A 16,271-nucleotide genomic window follows, 5' to 3' on the forward strand; every position below is an offset into this window, starting at 1 on the left:
CTCCCCACCACCCCAGTATGATGGTACCTTTCCTGCCCTCCTCTGCCACCTTGCTAAGAGGCCATCTTCCTTCCCACTCCTTCCTTCAATTCTGCTAACAACAAAAGTACAATCCTAAATTGGCCCAGTTTAGCACTACAGGGGATCTGACATCTCCCTGAGAAGCAGATCTGAGACACCATCCTCTTTCTCCCAAGGCTTGGCTATTAACTTAACAATCTCCAAAGCCAAGTGAGGTCAGCAGAAGAAAGTAATGGTTCGAGGCAAACAGAGTGGCCCTTGACCAAAGCTTCAAGTCAGTCAGACCACTTAAAGATAGCAAATATTCAGCAAACTTTCCATTATACAGACCAGGCAAGGAACAAAGTGTCCTGGTTAATCTAATATTCTGGTTAATACAGAATCACCATAGAGATCACACAGGAATCACTAATTTCCAAAGAATCAAATGCAGTACAATGTGTTTAAGACTAAACTGTCACCGTCCATAATGTAATCACTCTTCAGTGATTCAGAGGGAAACTTCAGGATTTTGTGAGGCCTCCAGGCTGTCATTACGAGCCCCAATTACTAACGCACTCTCTGCGTGCTGAGGTCCCAGAGAATATAATGTCAGATAACTGAGTTTATGCTGTGCCCTGCTTTCCCATTCTATCCACTTTGCATGAAAATCTGGGTGAACCAGGGTAACCATTTCCACCACTATGTACCAACATGGCAGCTAGCAGAAAACAGCAGTGGCTAGGAAGGTCTATCCTTTCCTAAACACTGGGGGTTGACCAATACAAATTCAGGGGACCAAATGTGACTCTGCTGGCCCTGACCATACAATGACCACTTCCAATTTTGATGACGTCTGTCACATAGGGCAATAAGATAGGGGCCCAAGGGTTAAATGTCTGTGCCTGAGATTGGCCCCGATAATCATGAGATGCCAACGCTTAGAGTTGAGCCAGTTTTCCTAAGTGGCACAGGCCTTTCCTCTTTCTACCATTGGCTGCCAACAAATAGATGTCAAATCCCCATTCTGAAAATCTAAGTAAATGGTCCCAAAATCTTGGGCAATTCCTCCTCCCGCTCCTACCCTGGACTTTCTTGTCTCCACCAGGAGCTGGGCGTCTTGGCACAGTGAATGAAATTCCCAACTCTCCACCTGGGCCAATGGCAAAATCACTCAGCCGGACGTCTACCTTTCCTGGCAGTGTCAACATGGAGCACAGCCGCAGGCTCACTCACCAGACTGACTGCGCGTCCGGGTGCTCAGAACCACAGGGATGAAGTCACGGAAACTGCTCTTTGCTTTCTTCTCCAAGGAACCTGAAGTGATGTGTGGTTTCAGGGCGGAAGGCAGAAATGTCACAATCGGAGTCTAAGGACTGGAAAGCCCCCCTGAGAGGCTCAGAGAGGCTGAGAAAGTCAAGGGAGGGTCTGTGTTTTCCCTGGGTTTCAGTTATCAGCTGCCCTTACGCTGCTATCACCTACATATCTCTTTTAGAGAAGGAGCATTTTCCAGTGGTTTTTGAAAACCAGGAGTTGGGTCACTTTTGCTGACACCAAAAAAGGCAGTGCATCAAATAGATTCGCCAGAGAGTAGAAGGCCAGTCTGCCTGTATGACTGCGTGGCTACTGCACCTCCACAAAGTTCTAACAGAGCTGGAGCAGGTCCCAGAGAAGGGCAACCTCAATGAATCTTAGAATATTGAGCGAGGCAGGAAGAAGGGGACAGGAAGCGGCGGACAGAGGGTAACTGCTATATAAGAACAGACTAGAAAAGAGGCAGATCGTGCCATGCGGGCAAGGCCATGAACACAGGCTACTGTGGGCAGAAATACTTGGGTTTCTCTTTCTGATCAGGGCACCAAGGGACTACTAGTGGCAGAGAATACTGGTTAACAACACGCCTCCCCACCCTAAACATCTTGCCTAGCCCTAAATAATAAGGGTTTAGAATTTCTCTAAACCCTTCACCCTTCCAGCTAGCTAGCTATTAATTTTTTAGCTTTTTTGTATTGGGACTTTTCAAGTATACCAAAGGTAAAGGACACAGTGTGACAAACCCCTATTCTGCTGTTTTGCCTCAATCCTCATTAAACCCATTTCTTCTCTGAGCCTAGACCTATCGCAGAGTAATGGCTTAGCTAATCTGTTGCAGAACTGACTTTTGTCTGTCTGAAAACCACCTCTCTCAGGCTTCAGAGTATGCCTCATTCCAGCAACCAGGGTGAGGCAAATAAGCCGCCTCTCCCGCCTCTCTTGCCTTTGATTTCAGAGGTGTCAATTATACTCCCCTTCCACAGTGAGGAAGTCTCACTTTTTGGTCAGTCCCAGAGCCCCTCCTCCTGGCCTGCCAGAATGATCCCTCTGCAGCCCAGCCCAGCCCAGAGGGCCCGCACTCAGGGGCCTACCTTCTTCTTGGCCCTCTGCTCGTTTTCCTGGAGACTGGGACTCCAGCTTGGCAGGCTTCCGGTGCTTGTGCTTTACCCTGACTCCATTGTGCTCTTTTCCTGAATCTGATGCCCCCCTGGGGCTTTTCTTGGTGAGTTCCTGGGAGTCACTAGATGGCTTCCGGCACTGTGGAGAGAAGAGAGGGTCAGGTCTGAGGTCAGTTTTGCTTTTTAAGAAAGCTCTCCTAATGCTGAGCCCTGTGCCCCAGTTCTGACACATGGACAGGAGTTGCCCAGGTGGGAGCTGCAGGAAGGGGCTGCTTGCTGCCTTCCATGGTGAGCTACAGAGGTTTTCTGAACTGAATCCTGTGCCCTAGTGAATCCTGATGGCCATCCATACCCCATCATTTTAAACAGGTCTATAGAATCTGCGTTCACATGCTGAATAAACACCCAAAGTCATTTTAAAAGGTGCAAAGTCAGGCCCCATACTCTCTATATCCAACCAGCAATAGAGAGACAGGCAGGAAACAAAAATGCCTCTTCTGCAAGTTGGGTGACTACATTGTTCATATAACTTCACTGAGCATGGTATTGACACCAACAACTGAAAAGAATTCATTCTAGGGAACAACTCAAAAAATTATCTATTTTCGCATGCAAATTAATGCCAGAAAACAGCAACTAAGGTTCACCTAAGGCAAGAAGAAAAGCACAATATAGGAGCAATGGAAATCTCCCCACACTTACAAAAGACATGAAAAAGGCCCAGACATTATTAATAAAGCCACTTTATACTCTGCAGCACTTTCACCGCTTCGAAATATTCTCCTATTATTTGATTTGATCTCCCCAACAACCCTGACAGGGAAGCTAAAATCATCCCTACTGAACAGACAAGGAAACAGGCTCCAGGACAAGAACTTAAATGATTTGTCCAGGGCAACATATAACCCATGGCATCTACTCACTCAAGGGCTGCTGCTTACCAGGCAAATGTGCATGTTAGTGCTTGCAGTGACAAAGTGGCAGCTGGGACTAAGACCCAGTGCTCCTGGCTCCCAGCCTGAGCCACTTCGCATCAGCTCTAACTCTTCTATCTCCCTATTTCTGTCCTCAACTGTTTCGCTCAGCCCAACTCACGCCTACCGCCCGAAGTGTCGCAGAGGCACCATGGTTGTGCTTACACACCGTAAGAAGATTCTCAGCCTACCAGTCACATATTCTCACCAGCTTTGTGGTGTCTCCATGCCACCAAACAAGAAATAGGGCAAGGTAGGGATTTCCGGTATTCTAGCATCCAGGGAATGCAGAATAAGCAAAATGTCTTAACAATGAAAGCAAGCCCTGGGAAGAAAGAGTTGTTTTCCCCCAAAGCAGACACATATGCTGCCTTCTAGAAGGTCATCACTGTCTAGCTCCAGCTAAGGAGATGGCAAATATCTTACTGACGGACATTTCCCAGGGGAAGGGGGATCTCAATTGTCCAGGATTAAGAAAGTCACCATTTCCCATCAAATTCCAACTATCGCAAGAACTCTTTCTGCTTCTTATTCAAGTTCAAGGCAGCCCCCCCCCCCTTGCTTGCTGCTAGTTCCTACAGACCAAAACGTTAGGAGAAAAAAAGAATTGAGGAGGAAAGAAAATGGGGAACTGCTGCTTAAAGTCTGAACTTCAGGTATGGCCAGAGAAAAAACTACTTAAGTCAGGGGAATAAAGTTCCACGCACATGAATTTGAACATGTCCTAAATAGGACATGTACATTTGAACATGTCTCTATTGATTTGTTTATTCTGGACATTGCTGAATATCATTTTTTAGCTGGCTCTTTCAAGTACAGATCATTAACTTTTACTTCCAAAGACAGGCAAAAACAACTACAACATGTAGAAGGGATTTCTGTCTGCATCCTCTGCGGGGGCAGCACTGAGAGTCAAAACAGTGCGCTCCAGCTCAGGCAAAAAGTTGGGAGGCTGGGGCCACCGTGTAAGATGAATGTTTCGGTGAGCAGAGTTTTGAAAGGTTTTCCAAAAATGTTTACAAAGGATGAGAAAACAATTAAATACACCCAGAGCCAGATGAAGCAGAACTCTTTCTTTTCTGATGATTCCAAAGGCCCTTCAGGATTCTGTGAGGCCCTGGGGCAGGTGGTGTTGGAGACGGGCGGCTCTTCTGATTCTTGGCCATGCCCCGAAAGGGGCTGTTTTAAATTAAACCCTGATCACAGTTTGCTTATCAGTGGTTTCTTTCTCAGGAAAAGGGAACATAAGAAAAGAAATGTCTAAGTTATTTGCTCTCCTGAAAAGTGGCCATTTATTAAATCATCACAGGCCGCCGGTTAAGGGCTGCTTCCAGGCCCCTGATCCTCTAACTTTACTCTCTGCCCTCTGCATCTGTCAGTGGGCCCAGTCAACTGTTCATCCAATATAGGAAGAGGCAGTGCCTGCCTGTCATCGAGTCATCTGCAAGATATAAGCTCCATGAGAGTAGGGACCATGTCGATTTTGTTGGCAATACTAACAATAATAACAGCAACCGCTACCACTCACTGAGCACTTACTACGCGCCAGGCACTATTCAGCATTTATATATATCACCTCATTTAATCTTTTTTAACATCTTTGTTGACATATAATATATTGAGATACAGCATATGATTCATTTACTTAAGTTTATGATTCAATTGTTTTTAATACAGTCACAGAGTTGTGTTAACCATCATTACGATCTAGTTCCAGAACCCCATGAAGCCGTCACTCTCCAACTCCCCATCCCCACCAACCTCAGGCAACCACTTACCTACTTCTTCCTCTATTGATTTGCCTATTCTGGATATTTCACGTCATCCTCTCCTTTAATCTTTACACAGTCCTATGAGTAAGACACTATTACTTTTCTTAGAATAAGCACTACTATTGTCTCATTGTGCAGATGAGAAAACTGAGAGCCAGAGAGCTTAAGTAACTTCACTGATATCACTCAACTAAGAAGTAGGGCCTAGCTCTGCAGAGCACACTCCTCACCAAAATGCAATACCGCCCTCCAGACAATGTAGTGCTACTGCCTGGGAGGGACTGGCATGCAGACACCGCTCAACAAACACTCGCTAAGCGGTCAGTGAAACAGCTATACGAAAGGAGAATGGAAGATAGTACAGTACAGCTGAGATGAACATGAACTTTGGAACCAACAAGACCCGAGTTTGAGTTCCATCTCGGCCATTTAGTATCTGTGTAACCTGGGGTAACTTACCCACTCACTCTGTTCCCTTTATCTTCTTATTCACAAGTTGGGTGTGTAGCATTGACCTCACAGGGTTATAGTGTAAGGATTAAGTTAGGTAACGTATGTAGAAAGCTCTTGGTACATAGTAGGGGTTCAACAAATGGTAACAACTATGACAGAATTACTGTTCTTATTACCCACCAAGGGCAGATCGCAGTTACCTGACCAAACACTCTACTATGTAATGAGCTATGTTCCTACTTGGCATGTCTCTGCCACACAGAGATGGTTGTGAGGTCACTGACTAAAAGCCACAATTCTGTCCCCAAGGTTCTTAACCTGGAATCCACAGATGGGTTTTGGGGAAGGAGCGGGACAATGAACTCCTTGAAATTATTGGCAAAATTCTGAGGATATGTTTCTGGGAACAGGGTCCACAGCTCTCATCAACTCTCACAATGCTCTATAGTCCAAAAAAGACAAAGAGCTTCTGCCACAAACAAACTCACGGTGCTCTGGGTACAAATCTATTTATCAATGTATCGTGCTTTCTGTGTATAATGTCCTCCCATGTATAATGTGCACCCTCATTCTTGGCCCAAGCTTTCAGGAAAACAATCTTTCATTTTACGGTATATAGATAAGGAATTAGTACTACCCATATATAATGCACATCCTTATTGTTCCCTCAAAAATCTGGGCTAAAAAGTGTCCATTATACACGGCAAAAGATGGTATATCAACACTCGGTTTGAAGGCTCGTTAACATAACTTCAAATTGCTCCATATTTTGAAGAAGCCCTAGCCTCAACTGCTCCAAGAATCTCCCTGGTTCACCAATAGCCTTTGGATCACCTCTAGAGGACCACTGGAGTCGAGCTGAATCCTGTTGGTCCATCTTTTTGCTACCACCTTTAACCTATTAAGAACTCAGGTTCAGACGTCCAACTGCCTTACACACCAAATTTCCAATGGGCAGCACCCCAAAGCTGCCACCCTGAGCATTGAGGCGGGGTGGTAGGGAACTGGTGGATAAGCTCAGGAGCCAAATTGGCTCTAGCCTCACTAAACTCCAAGGAAATCCTGAGCAGGTGCCTGCAGTGGTGCAGAAAACAACCCTATCAAAGGCCCCTTCCCTTCCTGGCCCCGGGTTCTTGCGGCCAGCAGTCATCTCAGAAAAGGAAAGGGAGGAATGATTATGCTGGGAAGGGCCTGCTATTGATGTCCCTCGCCAATACTGTCTTCCACTCTCCAACCTCATCTGGGACAATGGCTTCCCTCACCTCAGGGACCAAATCATTTCCCACATCCTACAAAATGCAACCAGCCCCTTCCCACACTAAAACACCAGGTAAGGAGAATGTGACTTAGAAAGGGGGCAGCAAGTCATTATTCACTTTATACGAGCCTTCCAATCAGATCAGTTCATAGAGCTGCTTAAGAACGCTGCCACAGCTAAATAAGGTTGACGCCTGCAGACCAAAGCAGAAAACTGGCATCTCGGCCTTCCCTCAACCCTGTACTCACCTCTGCCCCGTACTCACCTTGGGTCCATGGGAATTCCGGGCTGTGACCTTGGCTTGTGGCTGCTGCTCCTCACCGTCCTTGTCTTTGTCACACTTCATTTTATTAGGTGGCAGAGGTTCAGTCACCCCATCGGTCACCACTGAGTCTGGCTGCCACTTGTTTTTGCAAGCAAAGACCCCTACGCTTTCCTGTTTCACTCGAGCCTGCCCAGCCTTACTCTGAACTTCAGCTTGGCCCCTCTGGGGAGCTGCTGGGAGGCCATCAGCCCGGAGGCAGGTGGCTAAATTGAAGACAACATCACCATCCACCTTCTCCATTTTCACCCGCCCCAGGTCCACCTGGCTTCCAAGCTGTGAAAGTTCTGTGCTGGAGCCCCTCTTGCCGCTTGGGACCACGTCCAAAATGAGTTCTTTGGGGCGGCTGTCATGAGGTAGCAAAGGCAGCTCGGGCATCTTGCGCAGGTTCTGGGGAGTGGCTAGGACCAGCTCATGAGACATGTAGGTGGCCAGCACTTGGTTCTTAGGTTTTGTGTCTCCTGCCAGCTTCAGGCCACAAGTCCCCTGTGAGCCTTCTGTCTTAGGAGTGCTGTCAGAGCAGAGGTGGCTGTCTGATTCCTCAGGCCCCTGACTCACCCTTATGTCTCCACTGTTAGGCTGAACAGACAGTGCTAGAGTCCCTGTCTGAGGGCTGAGAGTCAGAAGGACAGGGTTGACTTGTTCTTCGTAAGGCTTGGCAGCAATCCGGCAAGTTTTGTTCTTTGAGCCAGTGTCCTGCTCTGGAGCAAAAGGGCCCCCAGGCCGTGGCTGTCCCTCAGGAAGTCCATGCACTGCTTCACTGGGGCCAAGAGATGACACACTAGAAAACTCAGAAACAACGCTGGTGGGCCTACTGGGCACCCCCTGACTGGGGGTCAGCTGTCCGGCACTGGAAATGCCAATGGAAAGCAGAGATGCTTGGTGGTATGGTGACCAGCCAACAGGCAGGACCTGGGTGCTGGTGGGTTTCCCATTAACTGAACACCGTGGGTAAATATTTGCTGGCCCTGTGGGCTTCCACAGAGAAAGCTCCTTGCTTTGGCAGCCTGGTAGCCCTGGGGCGATACGGGCTGGGGTGTAACGTTTGACTGTGCTTGGCTGTCCATCAGTCCCAGCCTGGCTGCCCTTCTTGCCACAGGAAGCACCAGTGCTCTTAGGCTCTCCTTGATCAATGATGGAAATAGGCTCCTGCTTGGGGAGATGGCGGGGGTCTCGATTGAGACCCAGGTTGGGCTCTTTGTTCAGCAGCAGTGAAGCAGGCACTGGGTTGGCCACTCCCACGTAGGTGCCAGGAATGGTGCTGATCAGTGCAGTTGAGTTCTTCACCCAGGTGCTCGGGTCCCCATTCCTTACAATCTCAGGAAAGATGACAAAGGGCGAGGCAGTAGAACCCAGGCATGAGGTGACATTGCTGCCAGCAGCCTGGGTTGTACGCTGAGACCTAGACAGGACAGTGGACAGGAGGGCCTTGCTGCTGGTGTGCACAGGGGTCAACACAGGCATGGGTGGTGTCTTGCGTTGGTTCGGCAATGGAAGCTTCTGGCGGTTGGACTTAGAGGAGAGGTCAAGGGGCATCTCGCTGCACTCAGGTGGAGAGGCCATCTCTCGCTCCAGCTGTGGAGGTGACTTGAGGGGAGAGAAAGTGACAGAAGTCCCTTCTGCTTGCTGCTCGGCACCACCTGACATCTTGGTGGGGTGCGGTGGGGCTGAGCTCACGCTGGGGGCTGGCAGCAAAGGCTGTGGCGTTGGAAGCACCTTGGCAGAAGCAGTGGTGAGGGAAGTATCTGCCAAAGGTCCAGGGACCCCATCAGGCGCAGGCTGGGTGCTGGTGCTGCTGGATGGGGATGCACACGGAAGCCTGTTCACCTCCAGAGAGACCAGCTTAGAATCTGAAGTCAGAGGCCGGGCTACAGAAAATGCATATGGGTAAGACCGTAGCTCTGGGGAGGCCAGCACGCCAGGGAGACACCTGTCCTGTAGGTAGGATGGCAGGACAGGGAGTGTAAGAGTGGAGGAGACCCCCAGAGTGGTTGGCAGTGTGGCCACACTGAGTGGCTGCCCACAGCTTGGAGGTGGGATATACACTAGTGGCTGGCTTGGTGTCAGCACTGTCCCTGGCTGAAATGACAGAGGGACTTTTTGCATAGCTGGTGCCTGAGCTGCAGGAAAACACACTCGACTCAAACTAAAGGAGGCCGGGATGGGTGCAGACGTGGCAATGGCAGTTGGCGTGGCAGCCGGCATGGGCGTGGGGGCTGGAGTAAAGATTGGAGCTGGGGTGGGTGCGGGCACCGGTGTAGGAGCAAAGGCAGGGATGAGGGTGGGGGTGGAAGGCGGGCCAGAGGATGGGGTTGGAGTGGCCATCGGCACTGACGGAGGGCCGGGAGCTGCTGGAGGTGTGGACGCCGGCATGGGAGCCAGAACTGGAGTGGGGACAGTCGTGAGGACCAGGGTTGGAGCCGAAGGGGGCACAGGAGCCTGGATCAAGGCCAAAGAAGGAGCTGAAACTGAGACTGAAAGGGCGGTAGGGGCTGGAGCTGACAGGGTAACAGGGCCCGAAAGGGGAGCAGAAGCTGGCACAGGCACCAGGACTGAGGCCGAAACCGAGAGGGGGTTCGAATCAGAGATGAGCGTGGGCACAGATGGTGGTGCCGGAGCCAGAGCTGGGACTGGTGCTAAGGGAGGGGAAGGAGCTGAAACCGAAGTGGCAACCTGGACAGGAACTAGCCCTGAGTGGGGCACTGGGGTGGGGACAGAGAGGGAAACCTGGAATGGATCTGGAACAGATGGGGGGACAGAGGCAGAACTGGGAGCAGGGGGGCAGATGGGTGCTGGCAGCGTACTAAAGTTAGTGGTAACCAGAGGCAGGGTTCCCTCCACGGGCACTCCAGTTCCCAGAGTTGCCAAAATGAAAGTATTTTTCTCCCCAACACCATGCCGAGAATCCAAAACCTTTACCCCGGTGGGCGAGCAGTCCACCTGTTTGCTCATTTGTGTGCTGAGGGGAGTCCAGGAGCAGTCAGCCCTGTTGTTGCCGGCCTCAGCGCCTTCAGGAGAGGAAAGCTTGAGCCCGTCTCCCGGGCTGCTCAGGGGCACCAAGAGGCCCTCAGCCTCTGCCACATTCCCAGCATAGTCCATTTTCTGCTGGGGGTTGTCAGGCTTGTCTTCTGACTTGTGCCCAAGTTTTTCTGTTGCACTGCCATCTGGGTCTGCCCCCCGGGCATTGCTGCCACTTCCAACTGCTGTGAACTCCACCTGCAATGACAAAGCAGCGTGCCCATCTTAGTGGCTCTCCGTGGATCATGCAAGTGTCCCAAGGCCTTGGAGAGGTGACCGCTGGTCATCTTTGCAACTTGACTAACCAGGTCTAGGCAGAAGCAAAGAGCAGCTAGACATTTTCTGTCTCACATACAGCAACTCCTAGGAAATACCCTGTCCCTTACTGTCCCTTTTCTGAAGATGACAGGCTGGGCACATCGCCTGGGTAGTTCAGCTCCACCCTTTGGCAGGTGGCCCCTTACCTTGGAAAAAGTGCTGCTGACACAAAACTCCTGAGATCCAAAGCGCTGGCAGTCACCTGTCGTGGACTCCTCATCAGAAAGAGGTGCTCTTCTAGCATGGGAGACACAATCAGAGAAGGGACATGAGGCCTGGTCTTTGGGCCACCACCTTCCCCAGAATTCCCCCTGCCTGCCTGGGCTTCCATAAACCTGCTGTCTTGCTTCCCATGGTGGCTTGGGGGAAATCACAAGGTACTGGAGGGTCCAGGTTGCAAATCAGAGCCTCCGCACCAACTCTGCAAGTTCTTACAAAGGAGCCCGGTCTGACATCTATGGATCCCCTCTTTGGGCCGTGTATTCTGTTTTCTAGGGCTCTCACCAAGAGTGTGAAAGACACCCCAGCACCTTTTCCTTGTCCCTAGAGCTTACCCTTCAAAGTAACCATCTAAGAGGTACTGGGTATTGCCAGAAAGGCTTGGAAAGGTGATTCACAGGAGCTCTTAAAAGACATGCAAACTGTTCTTCTCTTAAATGCGATCTTATTTTAAGTCTATAAGGGAAGTGGGCTGCAGGTACCATAAGGGTAATCCTTTCCTAAAACAAATAACCACCTCCACTGTGTTTCATGTTCTAACTCTGACTCATCGCCTATTCACCCAATGGGCTTGCCTAGAGCAGATACACATTTATGAGCACATGTGATGACACTGATTCAAGGCCACCAGGTCACTGGGTGCTGAGGGGCATTTCAAGGGCACAACTTCTTTCCCTCCAGGGTACCTCTTCCTACTTTGTAGAGTACCAGTGAGCCCCAGCCAGCACCTTCCTCCTGCCTTCCCACCCTGCCTACATCCCACCCCTGCCAACTCCCCACTCTCCCCCATGGCCTCCCAGCACCACCGCATTCTCTCCCATTCCCTTCCAGACCACAGACTCCAAACTCAAGTTGGTACATCACAGACAGAAGGGCTCAAGGCCAGAGAGCTGGGTCCCAAAGGGGGAAAACTTAACTGTACCCCCACCTGCTCAAAAAGTCTTCTCTAAATTTCGGGTAAGAACCTCAGAAAATGGTACATCGTGACTAAAAAAAAAAAGAAGAAAGAAAGGTCAGACTGGGAGGGTGAAATTACAGAAAAACACCCACTGGAAGTTTGGTGGTTTGAGTACGGCAAGAGCGTCCCACTGCCCTAGGGAAGACACAACGGGGCAGCGGCCACGGTGCGAGTGGCTGAGTGGAAGGTTTGGGCGCAAGAATAAAGCTCCGGCAGAAGTGCTCCACTGAGGTTCCTGGGGGACTAAGCCAGGATTGCTCTGTGCACCTCTGGGGAGGTACACGTCCTGGGTTTTTGCCTCCCTTCTTTGGAACCCTTATCTTGAGCTCCCCAAAAAGCCAGTGCCCACCTCACCAGCCACCCTAGCCAATGGGCAGTCTGGGCACCTGTAGTCAAGTCCCATGAGAATGGGGAGGGCCCTGCTAACTTCCTCCCTCCCACTGGAACAGGGTACCGTTGATGGACTCTGAAATTATACCTTGGGCAAGAGAAGCAAAAAAAAAAAATGGCAAGAGGGATCACTACAGGCCTCTCCCCACCTTTTCAGGGCTCTAGAAGTGGCTAGTGGGGGGAAGGGGTGGCATGTTCCCTTTAAAAGCCAGCTAAGTTGGCAAGAGTGGGAGGGTTTCATTACTGGCATTGACTATGGGTGACAAATAGAAATGATGGTAAAGAGAAGCAAGGGCTGGAGATGCAGTCAGGGGTCTCAAGGATGGGGAGGAAGGGAGGCCTGAGGGAAAGGGAAAACATACTTTGACATCAACTCCTGAGGGACCAGAAAAGCAAGACTTATCCTCGGCCTTGGGATAGGGGAGAAGCATGCTCCAACTAGACTTGCCAAGGATGGCGTGGGGGGGCGTGGCAAGGGAAAACAAGCGGCAGTGCCTCCCCGCCCCCCGTTCACCAACCCCACATAAGGATTGCAAAGAAAAGATGTTATTTATTTGCATTATTTCCTCTCCTGACTATGCAAAGAGGTGCTGGTTACATACTTGACCCCTGACCCTTGCTTAGCTCTCACCTGGCATAAAATCATCTTGAAAGCAGAAATCCTGCCCTCCACCAGGGAATGCAGAGCCAGCTGCCAGCCTAGAGACCCTGGAGGTGGCAGCAGCAGTGGCAGCAGGAGCAGCAGTCCTGGCTACTCCAGCCGTCCCACACTTTAGTGCCAGCTCCTGAGGCTCTGGGAAAATGTTGTGAGGCCACATTTCAAATCCTCTGAGGAGATGGGTGTGTAAAGCTAAGTAAATATAAAATTACTCCATTGAGAGAACCTGGGACAGAATAGCTTGCAAGGGAGGGGTATACCTGGAGTCAACCAGGCAAGGTTAGGAGGGTCCGGGTGGCCAGGAGGAGGGAGCAGGGATCAAAGCAGGCTTCAATCAGGACTGAAAACTAATCCCACAATTTCTTCCCAACATAGATGACTCTGGGCTATTATGCTCAAGGCTTTGTTCAGCTTAAACCAGAACTGGCCATAACCCTTCCAGGCCGTTTCGCTAATTATTAAGGGCTAGCGCCACTGTCAAACCAGGCTTGTTGCCCTGACTACACAACACACACCATACTCCTTACCTCCTGGCCTCTGCCAACTTTCCCTGCTTTAGTCCCACCACACCCCAAGACCACCTTTATTCCAAACAAGGTTTTCCCTAAACACACCACCTGGAAAATGCCAACCCTCACCTCAAACTCCTACTCATCTCTCAAGCCCCAACTCCAATGCCACTGCCTCTGGGAAGCCGTCCCTTATTCCCCCAGAAAGTATGTCATTCTTTCATCTAGACTCCCACAGGACCTGTATGTGTCACTCTGTGTAGCACTCACCACCAGTGTCCATGATGATTGCTTTGCGCTCAGTGGGTTTAATGTTTGTTGACTACGGGGAATGAATGGGTGCAAGAAAGGAAGCGAGAAAGCGAACGGATTTAGCTGGAAGTCTGACTAGTCAGCCACCTGTGGCCAGCTTTAGAAAGGCCCTGCCCCAGGTCCCTGCAGTCCTCACTGCATCTGACAAAGCTGGGCAGGCTTCCCAAACATAACTTTAAGAGTTAAGCCAGAGGTGCAGCTTTATACCCAAAATGTCTAAGTTCTACAAGTTGTAAAGGGCTGACAAAGACGGTTTTTAAAGAAGGTGAGATCGCATTTTGGAAATCAGCTGTAGCATGGCCTAGACTGTAGTGGGAAAGTGACAATAAAGGGTAAATTAGACCAAAAGCGCCAATGCTTGGAAGGTAATCTTAACTACTAGGCATATTTGGTTATTTATCATCCCAAGAAAGGATCACAAAGAGGAAAAATTAGGTTTCAAGCCCACTCCCTGCTCCTTTCTCAGAAGGCATTTAGAAAGGACAGTGAAGGAAGATAACTTGTACATTGATTTTTTAAAGGCTCTAGTCCAGATCTTTGCATCAAAGTCTGAACCACTTATAACTAGTTGCCAATGAATACTTACACAAATCAATACCACTACCCTGCGCTCCCCAGGCCATCCCATAGTAATTATCTAATGCCATACTTCATATGTAAAGGAAAATACCTTTCTCATGCAAAGCTGAGAATAATTTTGTCTTATTTTCCTTAGTCTTGACTTTTATATTCTAAAATTAAACTCCTTTTAAGTCTATGTCTAACTTGTTCCTCAGTATAAAGAACATTAAACTATCAGGCGCTAATGGTTTTAAAAAAAATAGAAAAAGGTCTATTCTCCTAACCTGAACCTCAGACAAGTACACACTTCTCCAGTTAACAACAGAAAAAGAAAGCAGATACATACGAAGACGTCCATTCCTTTTCCCTTCCAAATTGCCAATGCTCCCCTATGTAAATACACATGCTCATGCACACACTTCTGAGATTTACGCAAGGAAACACCGCATTTGTAATCCTAGGAAAAGCCATATCATTCTGTGTTCTAGGCGATTGATCTGACGTAAACAGTCGACGGATTGAAACAACAGCCAAACACCAGCAACCATAGGGGAGCCATGACTTCTCTAAAAATGGGAGAGGCCCTGGCCGGGTGGCTCAGTTGGTTGGAGCATCATCCTGTGCACCAAAAGGTTGCATCCTGTACAGCAAAAGGTTTGATCCCGGTCAGGGTACGTGCAAGGAAGCAGCCAATAGATGTTTCTCTCTCACATCGATGTTTCTCTCTCTTCTCTTCCCTCCCCTCTCTCTCTGCCTCTCTTTCTCCCTCCCTTCCTCTATCTCTAAAATCAATGAGTATATCCTCAGGTGAGGATTAAGAAAATTGTTTTAATGGGAAAGGCAATGCAACCATCACACACAGCTCTTTGGCCAAGGGTTATGGAAGTAAAATATACAATCTAAAGGCCGCCCTGGCTGGTGTGGCTCAGTGGATTGAGTGCCCGTCTGCAAACTGAAAGGTCATCAGTTTGATTCCCAGTCAGGGCACATGCCTGGGTTGCAGGTCAGGTCCCCAGATGGGGGCGTGTGAGAGGCAACCCATTGATATATCTCTCATACACTGATGTTTCTTTCCCTCTCTTTCTCCCTCCCTTCCCTTCTCTCTAAAAGTAAAATAAAACATAAAATATATTTAAAAGTATAAAGGCCATTTCAAGTGCTTTTAGCATGGGGCATGATCCATGATCGGGAAATGGCATAGCTTGGTCAACGAAATATTTTGGTGTACAAGAAACCGAACACGCACACACAGATCAGGCAGGCAGCACCAACTCTCAATTTCATGTGAAAACTACATGTTAAGCACTTTGATCTCCCTTTGATACTTCATGAGGGTCTTACTGTAAATCTTCATTAGCCTCATGAAGCAGGAAAGCACTAGTTACCAGAGTACCCACTAATGGTACCCAGTATAAAGCTGAATGATAGAAATGTCTTTCTTCCAGGCTTATATCAAGGGCCAAAAATATCTTATGCATATCCTTGAGCACCAAACGTGGATGCAGCAAATAGAAACTGCAATTGCCTGAGCTTCCTCTATTCCGCCATCTGACAGTTCTTAATGAGTAGACAAATACCAGTTGGTGGATGGTCATCTGTTGGCCTCCTCACCTTCATCTGAACAGGGATGGCAAGGCAGAGCAGGCCACTCACACATCCCTGCCCCATCATTCAGGAAGATTAAAAATGACCCACAGTACCTCACCAGGGTCCCTCCCCGGGCCCTGCTGCGGCTAATCCCTCTGGTGAGTAGTTGTCGCTCACTGGAAGCCAGCAACAGTCACCTTCCCAGCCTCCTCACCTCTCCTCGTTGATGCCACACATGCGAATCCGGTCAGAACTGGTCCAGTTGTGCACGCTGCTGTAGAGCGGTGCTGTAGAGATCATGACAGCCGCTCACCACCAGATAGGACCTGCTGTGGCCACTTCCCCTGAGGAAAAAGAATCCCCCCCAAATCAAAACTTTGAACCACCTGCTTAACCACCTTTAACAAGGAAACACTTAAACAAAGGTAATCATAACACCGAAATGTGAAAGCAGTTTCTCTCATAAGCCAGCCTGCTATGGGAAATTAAGGTCCAAACGGGGACGAGGGAGCACCAGCTTTCTAGGAATC

At 49.3% G+C, this 16,271-nt stretch overlaps 1 protein-coding gene across 9 annotated transcripts in view; it reads right to left on the reverse strand.

Moving 5' to 3' along the window:
• Positions 1-16,271, reverse strand: part of BCORL1 (BCL6 corepressor like 1) — a 62,089-nt gene that overhangs the window by 26,433 nt on the left and 19,385 nt on the right. For 6 of the 9 annotated variants that reach the window (XM_053917208.1, XM_053917207.1, XM_045200798.2 and 3 more), the window contains 5 exons: positions 15,956-16,085; positions 10,694-10,784; positions 7,155-10,427; positions 2,406-2,571; positions 1,237-1,317 (listed from right to left, as the gene is read on the reverse strand). In XM_053917208.1, coding sequence (XP_053773183.1) covers positions 1,237-1,317; positions 2,406-2,571; positions 7,155-10,427; positions 10,694-10,784; positions 15,956-16,041 — 3,697 coding nt within the window. In that variant the 5' untranslated portion in view covers positions 16,042-16,085. Of the gene's footprint in view, positions 1-1,236; positions 1,318-2,405; positions 2,572-7,154; positions 10,428-10,693; positions 10,785-11,694; positions 11,754-15,955; positions 16,086-16,271 lie in introns of all 9 variants that reach the window. The other 3 variants (XM_053917210.2, XM_053917211.1, XM_053917209.1) reach the window with 3 other exon arrangements.

Source organism: Desmodus rotundus, chromosome X (genome assembly GCF_022682495.2).
Source record: "Desmodus rotundus isolate HL8 chromosome X, HLdesRot8A.1, whole genome shotgun sequence".
Taxonomy (NCBI): domain Eukaryota; kingdom Metazoa; phylum Chordata; class Mammalia; order Chiroptera; family Phyllostomidae; genus Desmodus; species Desmodus rotundus.